Raw genomic sequence first — 13,480 nt, 5'->3', positions numbered from 1 at the left:
ACTGGATTTTTTTCACTGAATTTCTGTTTTGCCTGCCACTAGATGGCAGCATCAACATTTTCAAAACCATACCTGACAGGGCCCTTTTTGTTGCCAGCAGACATTAGGAAGGTCATGGAAAGGGTAAATCAGTGATTTTTGCTGCGGAATGATGAATGAATAGCTGTGGAATTAATACTGAATAAAACGTGAGACGTGACAGAGGGTTCAGAAAGACTGTATTAACTTTTGAGCCCAAACTGTTTCTCTTTCTCTTTTCTTAAATTTTGTAGATTTCTTCAGTTTTTTCCAAGCAAGGCATCACAGGGGTCTATACATAAAATAATATAATTAATACATCACACTACATGAGCACACTAATTACAAGCAAACATCATCACAAATATTTCATAATCTGAATGAGGGCAACAACAAAAAAAATTCATATATATGAATAAATAAGTTAAAAAATAAATAATAATTAAATAAATAAATAAGGAATGGAAAGTGGGTAGGGGGCAACTTACAAGCTATAGTTATTATCATGGGCATATAAAAAGAGAAATGAAAACAAAAATCAATTAACACCAATACAAGTAATTGCTGTCCATTCTCTACTACATAGGCTGATATAGGAGCCCACTCCCTAACAAATTTGTCCAATGTTCCTCGCAACACGTGGGTCATTCTCTCCAAAGGAAGCATGGACAATAATTTTACACACCATAATGATAGTGTTGGTGGGTTTTCGTCTAGCCAAGCATGTAGGATTTAAAGTCGTGCAGCGTACCACGTAATTCTCAGTAGCCTCCTATTTGGGCCTATATTTAAGCCTAAACCAAAAATACATTTTATTGAATCTTTACGTATTCGAATACCAGGTAGTCCCTCTATTTCTTTATGAACAGATGACCAAAGAGAAGAAATTTATGGACATGTCCATAACAAATGACAATGAGTGCCTCGTTCACATTTACACTTACGACAATACTGCGTATAGTGGGAGTTATATGTAATTTATGAATCACATATTGAGTTTCATATGATTTATTTGCACTGGTAATAGATTTAGCAATTTTCAATACTATTTGCCAGGTCTGATCATCTAGATGAACACCTAAGTCACCCTTCCAAGATAATTTACGATTACAGTTTTTTTTTGATTGCTAAGACACATTTTATGAAACAATTCCCCTTTTTCTCAGAACTATTAACACAATCCCAAAACTACACACCAATCAATACAAACCTCAAACATCCATGCCAAACTCAAATTATCTTCTCAAAAACATATACTCTTCCATCAAAATTAAAATTTGCCTTCAGATGGCACACACAAGCCACCAAAAACATAGAAAATGTGGATTACCCATAACACACCAGTGAGATAAATTCAAAGCACTAATGCAAAAACCTTTTATAGCAGTGCGTCAGGAGTTATTTTCTCCTGCTTATTCTGCTTATTTTCTGGTTTTCAGATTTTGATCTTTGCAATGTTACACTACTGAAAAAAAAGGGAGTGTGCAAATGTCCAAATATTTTTATTTGTAGTACTGAAAAGTGATTCTGAGTGAAAAGTGCTGTACAGTAAACACAACACAGTTGAAGGAACAAAAAATGTAGTATTTTCAAAGGAGAGTAGCATTCATAAAAGGAACTCAGTATATGCAGCACTATAAACAAAAACAGAAATAAAATCTAAAGAACATATAGTCTGTAAATACACTTCAACATTACATACACCGCATATCCTCTCACAGTAGTACAGCAGATACAATATGTAACAGTACAGTAAATTACAGTACCTGTTTTCTTGTCTGAAAGTATGGACAATGGATGCCACTGTGAAACGATTCAAGTTTGGCTGAATTCTCTGTCCAGCTTCCCTCATCGTCATACCATGCACCAGCACATGGTCAATCAAGGTGGCACGTATTTCATCTGGGAGAAATTGTCTTCTGCCTCTTCCTCTTTGTCTTTGTCTTCCTGATCTTTGGACAGCTTGTCCATTTTGGGGATCCATTGTTCAAAAGCACACAGGCACAAACTGTGGCCCTATTTATTGATCCTGAGATTGTGACCGGTGCGTTAACAATTTTGCTGCCAAATGTTTGCCCCTAGAGAAAGGTGTGTTACCTGAGTTTAGGTTGTGATGACTTGAGTTAACTGTTTTGACTGCTCGTGTTGGTTGCATGAGCACAGTGTGTAACCAGTGATTCATGAGAGCATTTGTTTGTAGAGATTTGCAAAAAAAAGACAATTTGCAGCATGTGTTAAAACAAGTGAAAAGTGTTTTTAGTTTTGAGAGATGTGTTGGTCCTCTGAGAGCTGAAGTAATAATTTGGGAGCTTTTGCTAATAGAACCAGTTTTAGTTTGTTAGCAATCAAGAAAAACTGTAATAGTCATTTTCTCAGTTATGAACATCTGATCATATATAGGTTATCACTTTCTTGTTACAGTTTTTCTCAATTGTTTAAACACGTTTTCTGAAACTATAGCTCAATTTCTCAAAACTCTACACACAAAGCACAGCAACAGTTAACCTTTTGCCAAAACTACACAAATCTCTTGCAAAATGCATTCATGCATTCAAAACCATGTTCTCTCTTCTAAAAACTGACTTTTTCCATCAAAATGATTCACACAAGCCTCATATGAATAGGTCTTATTGAGCATTGATTTCACACTGGTGCGATAAATTTAATAACACAACCATCAAAATACTATATGTTTTGGCCTCATGAGGTCTTGTTACATATTCAAGTTATACAGTTTTTCTCAATTGTTTAAACGCGTTTCCTGAAACTATAGCTCAATTTCTCAAAACTCTACACACAAAGCACAGCAACAGTTAACCTTTTGCCAAAACTACACAAATCTCATGCAAAATGCATTCATGCATTCAAAACCATGTTCTCTCTTCTCAAAACTGACTTTTTCCATCAAAATGATTCACACAGGCCTCTTATTGAGGATTGATTTCACACTGGTGCGATAAATTTAAAAACACAACCATCAAAATATAGTATATATGTTCTGGCCTCATGAGATCATGTTACATATTCAAGTGTATAAAATCGTGTAAAAATTGCTTATTTTTTATCCTTTTTTGAAGTTTTAATTTTCTTTTTTGAGGGGTCCCAAAATAGGCTGCAATTTTATAGTAAATATAAAGACTGTTGCCATGATACAAAACTGTAAATATATCATCATGTAAATAGTGCATTTGCTAGGTAAACCTAATTCTAATTCAGTATAGTACAGCAAAGTGTGTGAACTGTTATCACTTTGAGTGTTGTTGTTATTGTGTATGCTATAATGCACATTTACTATATTGTCCTGCCAATGAGGTCCAGTTCACATTGCATTCACAACCCAGGTTCCATCATGAGTCATACAGAACATTGTTAGAAGTGTTTTTTCATTTTCCTTATCAGTGCAATTATGAGTTTTGCCAAAATAGATAACATTTGTGTCTTCTCAAAACTAGAACATGCTTAGACTGTCAGTCTGGTCAATGGATGTAATGATCTGTTATCATATATGAAATCAATGAACAAATTCGAAAAGGTAACAAAGCAAATCTTTATTTGTTACTATAAAATAAATCTTTGTTCAGTAGACTGCAAAAATAAAAATTGTAGTTTGTAGGCCTGCTGTAAAAAAAAACAAAAAAAACAAAGACGTGATCAACCAAAGTTGCACGTATTTCATTTGAAATATTAGCTTGTCTCACTCTGCTTTGTCCACCTCGTCCACCTTGTACACGTACACCTCCTCCTCTACCTCTACCTCTCTGTGCTGCGTGTTGCTCCATTGTTTTCCAACACAATAGAGGTCACCGGAGGTCTCTTTTATGCTCTGACAGATAATTGAAAAGTTTAGCCAATTGAGTTTGAGCAGGTGTGGCGTGAGTGAGACCAATTGGTACTTAGAGTTTGGCATTTGAAGGCCAGTGTTTTCCATGTGAACAAACAAGGCTTGATTACGAAAATTGTGCTAAATGATGAGATTTTGTGTGTAGAGTTGTGCAAAAATGTGATTTAGAATTGCTATTTGAGTCAAAACAAAGGAATTGTGTTTGGAGTTTCGCAGAAATAGTCTTTGTTGTTGACACATGATCTTCAAGTTTTCACCATCATGTCCATAGTTCCAGTTTTAGTGTGTAAACATTTGAGAAAGCTTCTAAAGTGTAGAAGCTTTCATAAAAATATTCTCTAGCAAATTCAAATTTCCACCCATTTTATAATCAGGGATTGAGTTTAGATAGCTCCTGATTTGTAAATAACGGAAGAACTTGTGTCTGAGGAATAAGAAATTCTTTCTGTAATTGCTGGAATGATTTCAGTGTGTCACCCTCATAAAGTTTTTGAATTCTTGAGATACCAGCAGCCTTCCAGTCCTGCAAACCCATATCCAAACATGTTTCTTCAAAATCAGGATTATTTACGATGGGAGCTAAGAATGAATATTGACTATTAATTCAAAAATGTTTAGAGATGTGCTGCACAGATTTCAAAATATTTTTTGGTATAAAGTTTCCTTTTATTTCCAGTTTTAACTTATTTGGACACACAAAGGGAAGGTCAGAAATGTCAACATGCTCACATCTGATATTTTCCAAGTCCAAAAAAGATGAGTGTTTATATTTTATCCAGTCTATGGAAAATCTCAATTGTGAAGCCCAGTGATAGTACATCAAATTAGGCAATGCTAGTCCTCCCTTTCTCACAGGAAGTTTCTGCAACTTCAGCCGAGGATGTTTATTCTTCCAAATAAATTTACAAAATGCATTATGCACTGATTTAAAAAAACTTTGAGGGAATAAAATTAGGAAGCATCGGTATTGGGTACAGTAAGCGTGGCAGTACATTCATTTTTATAATTTTATAAGCATGACCATCTTTGGAGATCATTTTTAAGCTTAGTCACCACAGCCTGTACATTAGTTTTTTTTGATTGCCAAGACACATTTCTTGAAATTATGCTCCATTTCCCAAAACTCCAAACACAAATGCATAACTCTCACACTCATCTTCACAAACTTCAAACTTCCATGTGAAAACCAAACTCTCCACTCAGAACCATGTAATCTTACATCTAAACCAAACTTTGCCTTCAGACATCACAAAAAAACCATCAAATACACATACACTACAAAATAGCCATTACACACTGGTGAGATCAATTAAAAACACTACCGTAAAAAGCTGTTACTGCAATGAATAATGGCCCTTATGGGTTTCCCCCAGAACTGATACATAAAGAACGTAGAATACAGTAAAATAATTTCCATGTATTTACCAATATAAACCAATGAAAAAAAACAGTTTGTACATAAAGAAAGAAATCACATTTATTCTGCCTCAGCATCCCGTCTCTGGTCTGGGTCAGGCCAGAGATTCTTATCAACATCACAGGCAATATTAGCCCTAGCCAGGCAGCGAGGGAAAAAACCGCTTGCATGCCTTATCCACCCCTGGCAAGCCTCAACTGTAATATCTAAACAAGCCTCCTCCATGGCCTGGAGGAGGTGAACACGGATGTAGGGGTCTCGGTCATAGACCTTCCACCGCCATGCCGAAAAAACTCCTCTATGGGGTTTAGGAAGGGAGAATATGCAGGTAGAAAGATGTTGCTGAATCTTGGGTTGTTCATGAACCAGTCATGAACTAGAGCAGCCCGGTGGAAACTGACATTGTCCCAAATGACACCATAGCATGGCTGCTCTGGTTGTGCCGGCTCCCTCTGGTCTAGTCAGTATACATGATCTCGCAGATCATCGAGGAAAGACAGCAGATGCATGGTGTTGTATGGACCAAGGGTGGCATGGCGGTGGAGGACCCCTCGGTGGCTGATGGCAGCACACATGGTCACATTCCCTCCTCGCTGGCCAGGGACATTCACAATGACCCGGTGGCCAATTATGTTCCTCCCCCTTCTCCTCCTTTGGTAAGATTACTGTAAATCCTGCTTCATCAATAAAGATGAGTTCATGCGGAGTGTCTCTGGCATCAATGTCAAAGATTCTCTACAAAAGAGATGAAACTCAGTACAGTAATGACTACTCTGAAACACATTGCATATAGTACACAAAAGTAGGCCATCATATAGCCTGTACTACAGTACATACTGCTGTAATACATAACTGTACTTAAATAGTTGATACAGTATGAAAAACCATACTTGCACATATTCCAAGCGCTGGTCTTTGACTCTATCGGAGTTCCTTTCGAAAGGCCTGTTTCATCCTCAACCTGTTCCATCGAAGAATGCGGTCAATTGTTGAGATGCTGACTGCATCGATGCCTTGGAATATTCCCTGATCCTCAATAACTCTCCTTTGTATCTCACGCAAGCGAATGAAATTGTTGGCTATGACCATATTGATGATTGCCATCTGTTGCTCTTCTGAAAATAGCCGTCTTCTGCCTCCATTAGGTGGTCGTCTCTCAGTTCTGCAAAAATAGAAGTACTGATGGGATTACAGTAAACCATCCATTTTACAAAATAGGAGCATACAGTAACTCTAAATTAACTGTATGTGATATGGTACAGTAATATACATTTCAGACAGCATACGGTACAATAGAGCAAACAGCTACAGTACATGTATGTGCTGTAACAGCGCAGAGTACAGCACTCCAAAGTTACAGTCGAGAGCAGTATGTAAATGACCTACCTATTTTCCTCTCTGAAGGTCCGGATAATAGAGGCTACTGTGAAGCGGCTCAGATTCGGCTGTATTCTTTGCCCAGCTTCCCTCATTGACATCCCATGGAGACGGACATGGTCAACTAGAGTTGCACGGATCTCATCAGAGACTATTGTCTCCTTGCCCTTGCCCTTAGTCTTCCTCTTCCTCCTCTTCTCCTGTGTCCTCTTCCTCTACCTTCAGGTCTTTGTGGATCCATTGTTGCAAAACAAGTGAACTGACCCATGGCCCTTTTATCTGTCTATCATGAGGTTCTGATTGGTGTGTGAACAATTTTGACTCTTAGTGTTTCCACCTGGGGAATTGTGTGTTAGTTGGGTTCGGGCTGTGATGACTTGAGTTAATGATATTGAATGCCAGTGCTTTCTAAATGAGCACATGGTGCAGCCAGTGATATATGAAGGAATTTGTGTGTAGAGTTTTTCACGAAAAGTTCAACAAATCTGAATCATGTGTGAAAGCATGGGAATAGTGTTTATAGTTTTGGGAAATGGGTCTGTCTTTTGGTAGATGGCGTCATGGTTTGGGATGTTTAGTTAATAGGCCCAGTTATAGTGTGTAAGCGATCGAGAAAAACTGTGAACAGGTGATCTTTCATCAGGAGACTCAAGGTTGTGTTTGAATGCAGTACTAACATGTGCCATTCATACTAATGTATCGGACTGTGTTGATATTTTTTGTGCCCAGACAAAATTAACTTGCCATGATACTGTATCTAACAGCACATTCTTAAAATAGAGAGGCCCATGATAAGCTGATATCCAGGAGGCTCTTCCAGTGCTGTTCCAGGTGATGATTTGTTAATCCCAGCAGGAGGTTATTTACTGGCTGTGTTGCAAACGCACATTTTCTGAGCAAGTGCGCGTCTGACGGAAAGTGATGACAACAGCGCTGTCTGGGAATTATGACAGATCTATGAACCAGGAACAGAGAGTAGGTTCCCCCCAGCAACAGTGGAACCCCACGGCAGGTTTCCATGGCTGCGGTCAGCAGGAGGAAGGGGCTCAGATTAATTAGGTTCAAATTCCCTCGACCCCTTCTGTAGGTATATGATTTAATGCACATTGAGGCAAATTAGGGAGTAGAGTTAGTTTATGTTCTTTATAATTATACGTAAAATTACAGTTTTCCTCAAATGTTTAAACACTAAAACTGGAACTATGCACACGATGGTGAAAACTTGAAGCTCATGTGTCAACAAAAAAGACTATTTCCGCAAAACTCTAAGCACAATTCCTTTGTTTTCACTCAAATAGCAATTCTAAATCACATTTTTGCACAACTCTACACACAAAATCTCATCATTTAGCACAATTTTCATAATCAAGCCTTGTTTGTTCACATGGAGAACACTGGCCTTCAAATGCCAAACTCTAAGTACCAAGTCGTCTCACTCATGCCACACCTTCTCAAACTCAATTGGCTAAACTTTTCAATTATCTGTTGGAGCATAAAAGAGACCTCAGATGACCTCTATTGTGTTGGAAAACAATGGAGCAACACGCAGCACAGAGAGGTAGAGGAGGAGGTAGAGGTAGAGGTAGAGGAGGAGGTGTACGTGTACGAGGTGAACGAGGAAGAGGGAGATGAGCTAACATTTCAAATGAAATACGTGCAACTTTGGTTGATCACGTATTTGTTTTTTGTTTTTTTTACAGCAGGCCTACAAACTGATTTTTATTTTGGCAGTCTGCTGAACAAAGACTTATTTTACAGTAACAAATAAAGATTTGCTATGTTACCTTTTTTAATTTGTTCATTGATTTCATATATGACAACAGATCATTACATCCATTGACCAGTCTAAGCATGTTCTAGTTTTGAGAAGACACAAATGTTATCTATTTTGGAAAACTCATAATTGCACTGATAAGGGAAATGAAAAAACACTTCTAACAATGATGGAACCTGGGTTGTGAGTGCAGCCCAACTATACCTCATTGGCAGGATAATACAGTAAATGTGCAATGTATCATACACAATAACAACAACACTCAAACTGATAACAGTCCACACACTTTGCTGTACTGTACTGAATTAGAATTAGGTGTACCTAGCAAATGCGTTATTCATATGATGATATATTTACTGTATTGTATCATGGCAACAGTCTTTATATTTACTGTAAAATTGCAGCCTATTTTGGGACCCCTCAAAAAAGAAAATTAAAACTTCAAAAAAGGATAAAAAATAAGCAATTTTTACACGATTTTATACACTTGAATATGTAACATGACCTCATGAGGCCAGAACATATATACTGTATTTTGATGGTTGTGTTTTTAAATTTATCGCACCAGTGTGAAATCAATCCTCAATAAGAGGCCTGTGTGAATCATTTTGATGGAAAAAGTCAGTTTTGAGAAGAGAGAACATGGTTTTGAATGCATGAATGCATTTTGCAAGAGATTTGTGTAGTTTTGGCAAAAGGTTAACTGTTGCTGTGCCTTGTGTGTAGAGTTTTGAGAAATTGAGCTATAGTTTCAGAAAACGTGTTTAAACAATTGAGAAAAACTGTAATTTGGGGACTTTCTGTATTATTCACTCTACAAACACTACACACACTGCTAATGCTAACCCACGCTAAACACTCTGCATTATTACACTGTTGCTTTCCTTACTGCCGGTCGCTGAGAGTTACTTGCAGTGAGTCCCAGGAGACAGTCCAGCTTTGATGGGAATGCTGTTTTCCAGATACTCAGAGGAGATGTGATGGGAATGCTGTTTTCCAGAGATTCAGAGGAGATGTGATGGGAATGATATGTTTTCCAGAGATTCAGAGGAGATGTGATGGGAATGCTGTTTTTCAGAGATTCAGAGATGTGATGGGAATTATGTGTTTTCCAGAGATTCAGAGGAGATGTGATGGGAATTCTGTGCTTTCCAGGGAGATTTAGAGGAGATGGGATAGGAATGCTGTGTTTTCCAGAGATTCAGAGGAGATGTGATGGGAATGATGTGTTTTCCAGAGATTCAGAGGAGATGTGATGGGAATGATGTGTTTTCCAGAGATTCAGAGGAGATGTGCCTCTTAGCCCTGCAGTTTCACTGTGTGTCTGCAGATTGGAAGGTGGACTTTTCATCACCATTTTATTCCACTGGATTCTAGTTCCACTTATACGGGCTAATTCTACACCAGTAATTTAACACCTTTCATTGAAACCCCCCCGCCCCTGGCAGTGTGCTGAAGAGACTGTCCTTATCACCAGCGCCTCCTTCGCTGATTAAATCTTGGTGAGCTCAGCAGGATTCAGACCTCTCTCGTAAACCTGCCAATTCAAGGAGCCCAGTATTGGAGCTGGCTAGACGGTCTCAGGGCCTGGCTGTGTGGCACTCTGACAGATGAGGCGCCCTGCAGGATTAGGCTCCGTGAGGCTGGTGAGGCCTGCTTTTTCCACACCGGCACTCCCTAACGGGCCTGCATCGGCCCTTCCAATGAGTCATCTATCAGCGCAAAAGAGAACGGTCCGGTTTCTGCCAACCGGTGTGGAAACCACGGTCCTGACCTCTCTCCTAATGCCTCTCTGGCTGAGCCCAGCGACCGGACGGCTCAAACGTCAGCACTCAACCCCAACCCCCCGCTGGCCCAGTGTCACCATGCAGCTTGTGTTACGGAAGAAGTGCCAGTGAAGAAGCCATCTCACACCTGACACTGACGATCAGTCCACCCCCCGTATACCACCACTATTACAATGTTGAGGACACACAGAAAGGCCCCTCTGGTAATCGAACAATCCCATCCTAGGACTTAAAGGAGTCTGGGACTTTAGGCATTCTTATGTGTGCATACCTAATGAGCCCTCAGTGTGGGGCAAGCCTGTCCGTTTAGAAGGGGTCGGTGGAGGGGGGACCTCATCAGTGCGGCCTGTCAGAACTGTGGCCTTTCCTTCTGAGATATCACAGCAAAGACCTGGAACGGCTGATGACCACAACTGAGAACGCCCACGCAAGAGAGCCGCACTCCGTCTTACAGGAAACTGCAAACCTTCTGAAGGGGGGAGGACCTGTATTGTTTTGCCGTAATTGTGGACAAATTAATTGTGCCATCGATTGTGAACAGGAAGGAAAGACTCTCAGGAAAGACTGTCACCAATGTATTACAGTATATTATCTGTCCAGAGGAAGTCTGTGAACAGCAGTGCTCATTGACTGAAGGCTTAGGGGGTTTCTGTGGGTTTCTCATGACACGTCATTACTTTTATTAGGTGACTTAATGACATTAACAGATGGGTATAGTTTAATGACATTAACAGACGGGTATAGTTTACTGACATTAACAGACAGGTACAGTTTAATGACATTAACAGACGGGTATAGTTTACTGACATTAGCAGACCAGTATAGTTTAATGACATTAACGGAGGGATATAGTTTAATGACATTAGCAGACGGGTATAGTTTAATGACATTAACAGACAAGTACAGTTTACTGGCATTAGCAGATGGGTATGGTTTTAATGACATTAGCAGACCAGTATAGTTTAATGACATTAACAGACGGATATAGTTTAATGACATTAGCAGACGGGTATAGTTTCAATGCACTATAGGATATAGTTTAATTTTAGTTTTTGTTTTTACATCACTTTCCACTTTTTCGAAGTGTACTTTTATCCAGTACTAGATTTGTATGTCATATCGTAATGCAGCGGTGTGCATTTGTGACATTTTGAGACTGTTAATCCATCTCCTTGGCAACTATGCTTAGCATAGCAGTTTTAAATCCTGGATTACAGACACCTGTCTGTAGTGTTTACATGAACACAATGGACACATTTGTAATGGGCTCCTGAGTGGACAGCTGGGCTGTGTAGCGGTCCTGCCACCCTCCGGTCACCCTCTCAACACCTGGGATAAATAAAGCTGCCTTCCATTAGATTGTTTTTATGGAGTCATCACTAGTCGCCGTGGGAACAGGTTAAGCTCAGTGTTCAGTGGTGTCAGCGTGTGGTATAATGTCCACAATGCCAGAAACAGCCCTATTTATACACATAAGGTGAACAAAGATATGAAAAGTGTTGATGCTTCCATACCCTGCTAGCCTTTCATATGGACGGCAAGCTCAGAACTTCTTTAAACTGTGTTGTTTATTACCAAACAGATCGGTGTAATTTATTCATTGTAAATAAGAATTTGTTTTTAATGACTTGCCTGGGGAAATAAAGGTGAAATAAAAAATAAAATAAATTAAAAAATTCATGATTATGCCTGGGCTGAGAAAAAAGCTATAGCGATATCGTGTGAGTAATGTGGGGGATCTCTGTAACCCCAGTCTTCTGGGCTGTAATTGGAGACAGCTGTGAACCCCTGTCTCTGAAATATGGCATAATGGCGGTGGTGTCCCTGCGATATAAATCAGGGAGCGATAATCAGACAGATCTTTTGATATTATGAGCTGGCTGACTGATGGACAGCCCATTTGTATGGGAGGCAGAATGTCAGCGCATGTTGCAAATAGTCTTTCTCTGAATGTTCTTTGTAAGGACGTGACAGAGCGTGTCGCTTGTGTCGAGAGAATGACCATTACCAGTCAAGTGCTGGAGGCACATTGGGCAACCAGACACCAAGCACAGGCCTGCCAAATAACTGCAGTCTTACATGTACGTGAAGGACAAGCCAGGATACTGTCAGCTGATGAGAAAAAGTCAACTACAAGGTGATTGAGCTGAACTGAGTTTAAGCTCCGTCTCTGGTCTGGACCGGTTGTAGTTTTAAACATACGCACACTTGCTTCTTTTTTCTCCTGCTGTCAATACACACACAGTACACACACACATACACACCCACACGCACACACATATACATGCCCACACACACACACACACACACACACACACACGCTCACACACACACGTTTGCACACACAGACACACACTTTTGGGTGTGTTTGTAGTGATCATATGTCTGTATGTCGCATGTTTTCCAGTGCAGTAATGAAGTTACTGTGGTTTAATTGCATTTCCCCTGAGAGACGTGTTCCCAGACGCAGCACATCAGGAAAACTAGCCTGGTGAGCTGCAGACCATGGAGCTTTCCACCACCACAACTGGATTACGCACATGTTTAATGGGTCTCAAAGACAACATCAGATTACCTTCTCTAGGCACAATGTGGAAAGCACTGCATCAGGTCTCTGCAAACTGTCATCCAAGCTGAGCATTTCTCTTCTCCGCACAGCTGTTTGCTGTTGGGCTGGTGTTAGCGCTGTGGGCTGACTAGCCTGGATAGCCTGCACGGTGTGCTGCCGATCGGCAGTCGCAGCCCTGATGCTGCGTGGTTCCCCCAGCCGCATTCCTCCTGGCTGATTCACAGTCAGGTGTGGCGTGAGTAAAGCATTATTCCACACTGTAGCTCTCAGCTGCGGGGAGAAGACTATCGGCTTAATTCAGCCCCCCCAGAAGCATGTCGGAGTGACCTAGTTTCCCGGGGGCTGGGCTTAGCCCCGCAGGGTTAGCGTACAGCAGCGCAGGTCTCAGTTAGCGTGTGTCTCAGCGCTCTGAGCCGTGAGCTGTGAGCCGTGAGCTGCGAGCCGTGAGCTGCGAGCCGCGCGCTGTGATCCGTGCGCTGCTAGCCGGGCAGACAGCTCCTGCCTTTGTTGGAGATCAGCACAGCAGGCGTCTGACATCTCAGCCCAAACACAGCCCCTTACACTCTTGGAACATGCTTCTGGGTGAGTCTGTTCATGCAGTCTGCCAGCACGTGTTGTATGCAATTCCAAACAGTGTTCAGAGCCTGTGGAAATACTTGGAGACGTGTTTACAGAGTGGCTCTAGTTAACTAAAGGA

General features: G+C 40.5%; 1 protein-coding gene across 4 annotated transcripts in view; it reads left to right on the top strand.

Moving 5' to 3' along the window:
• LOC118214080 (zinc finger protein 385B-like) overlaps nucleotides 1-13,480 on the top strand; it is a 111,744-nt gene that overhangs the window by 43,574 nt on the left and 54,690 nt on the right. The window contains exon 1 of one of the 4 annotated variants that reach the window (XM_035393581.1): nucleotides 12,843-13,365. The exons of 2 other annotated variants lie outside the window; for them this stretch is intronic. In XM_035393581.1, the coding sequence (XP_035249472.1) occupies nucleotides 13,356-13,365 (10 nt within the window). In that variant the 5' untranslated portion in view covers nucleotides 12,843-13,355. Of the gene's footprint in view, nucleotides 1-12,842; nucleotides 13,366-13,480 lie in introns of those variants that run through there. One more of the 4 variants, XM_035393582.1, reaches the window with a different exon arrangement.

Source organism: Anguilla anguilla, chromosome 15, assembly GCF_013347855.1.
Source record: "Anguilla anguilla isolate fAngAng1 chromosome 15, fAngAng1.pri, whole genome shotgun sequence".
NCBI classification, from domain to species: domain Eukaryota; kingdom Metazoa; phylum Chordata; class Actinopteri; order Anguilliformes; family Anguillidae; genus Anguilla; species Anguilla anguilla.
Note: the sequence above shows the minus strand (reverse complement) of the source record. Positions and strands in the feature narration are given on the sequence as shown.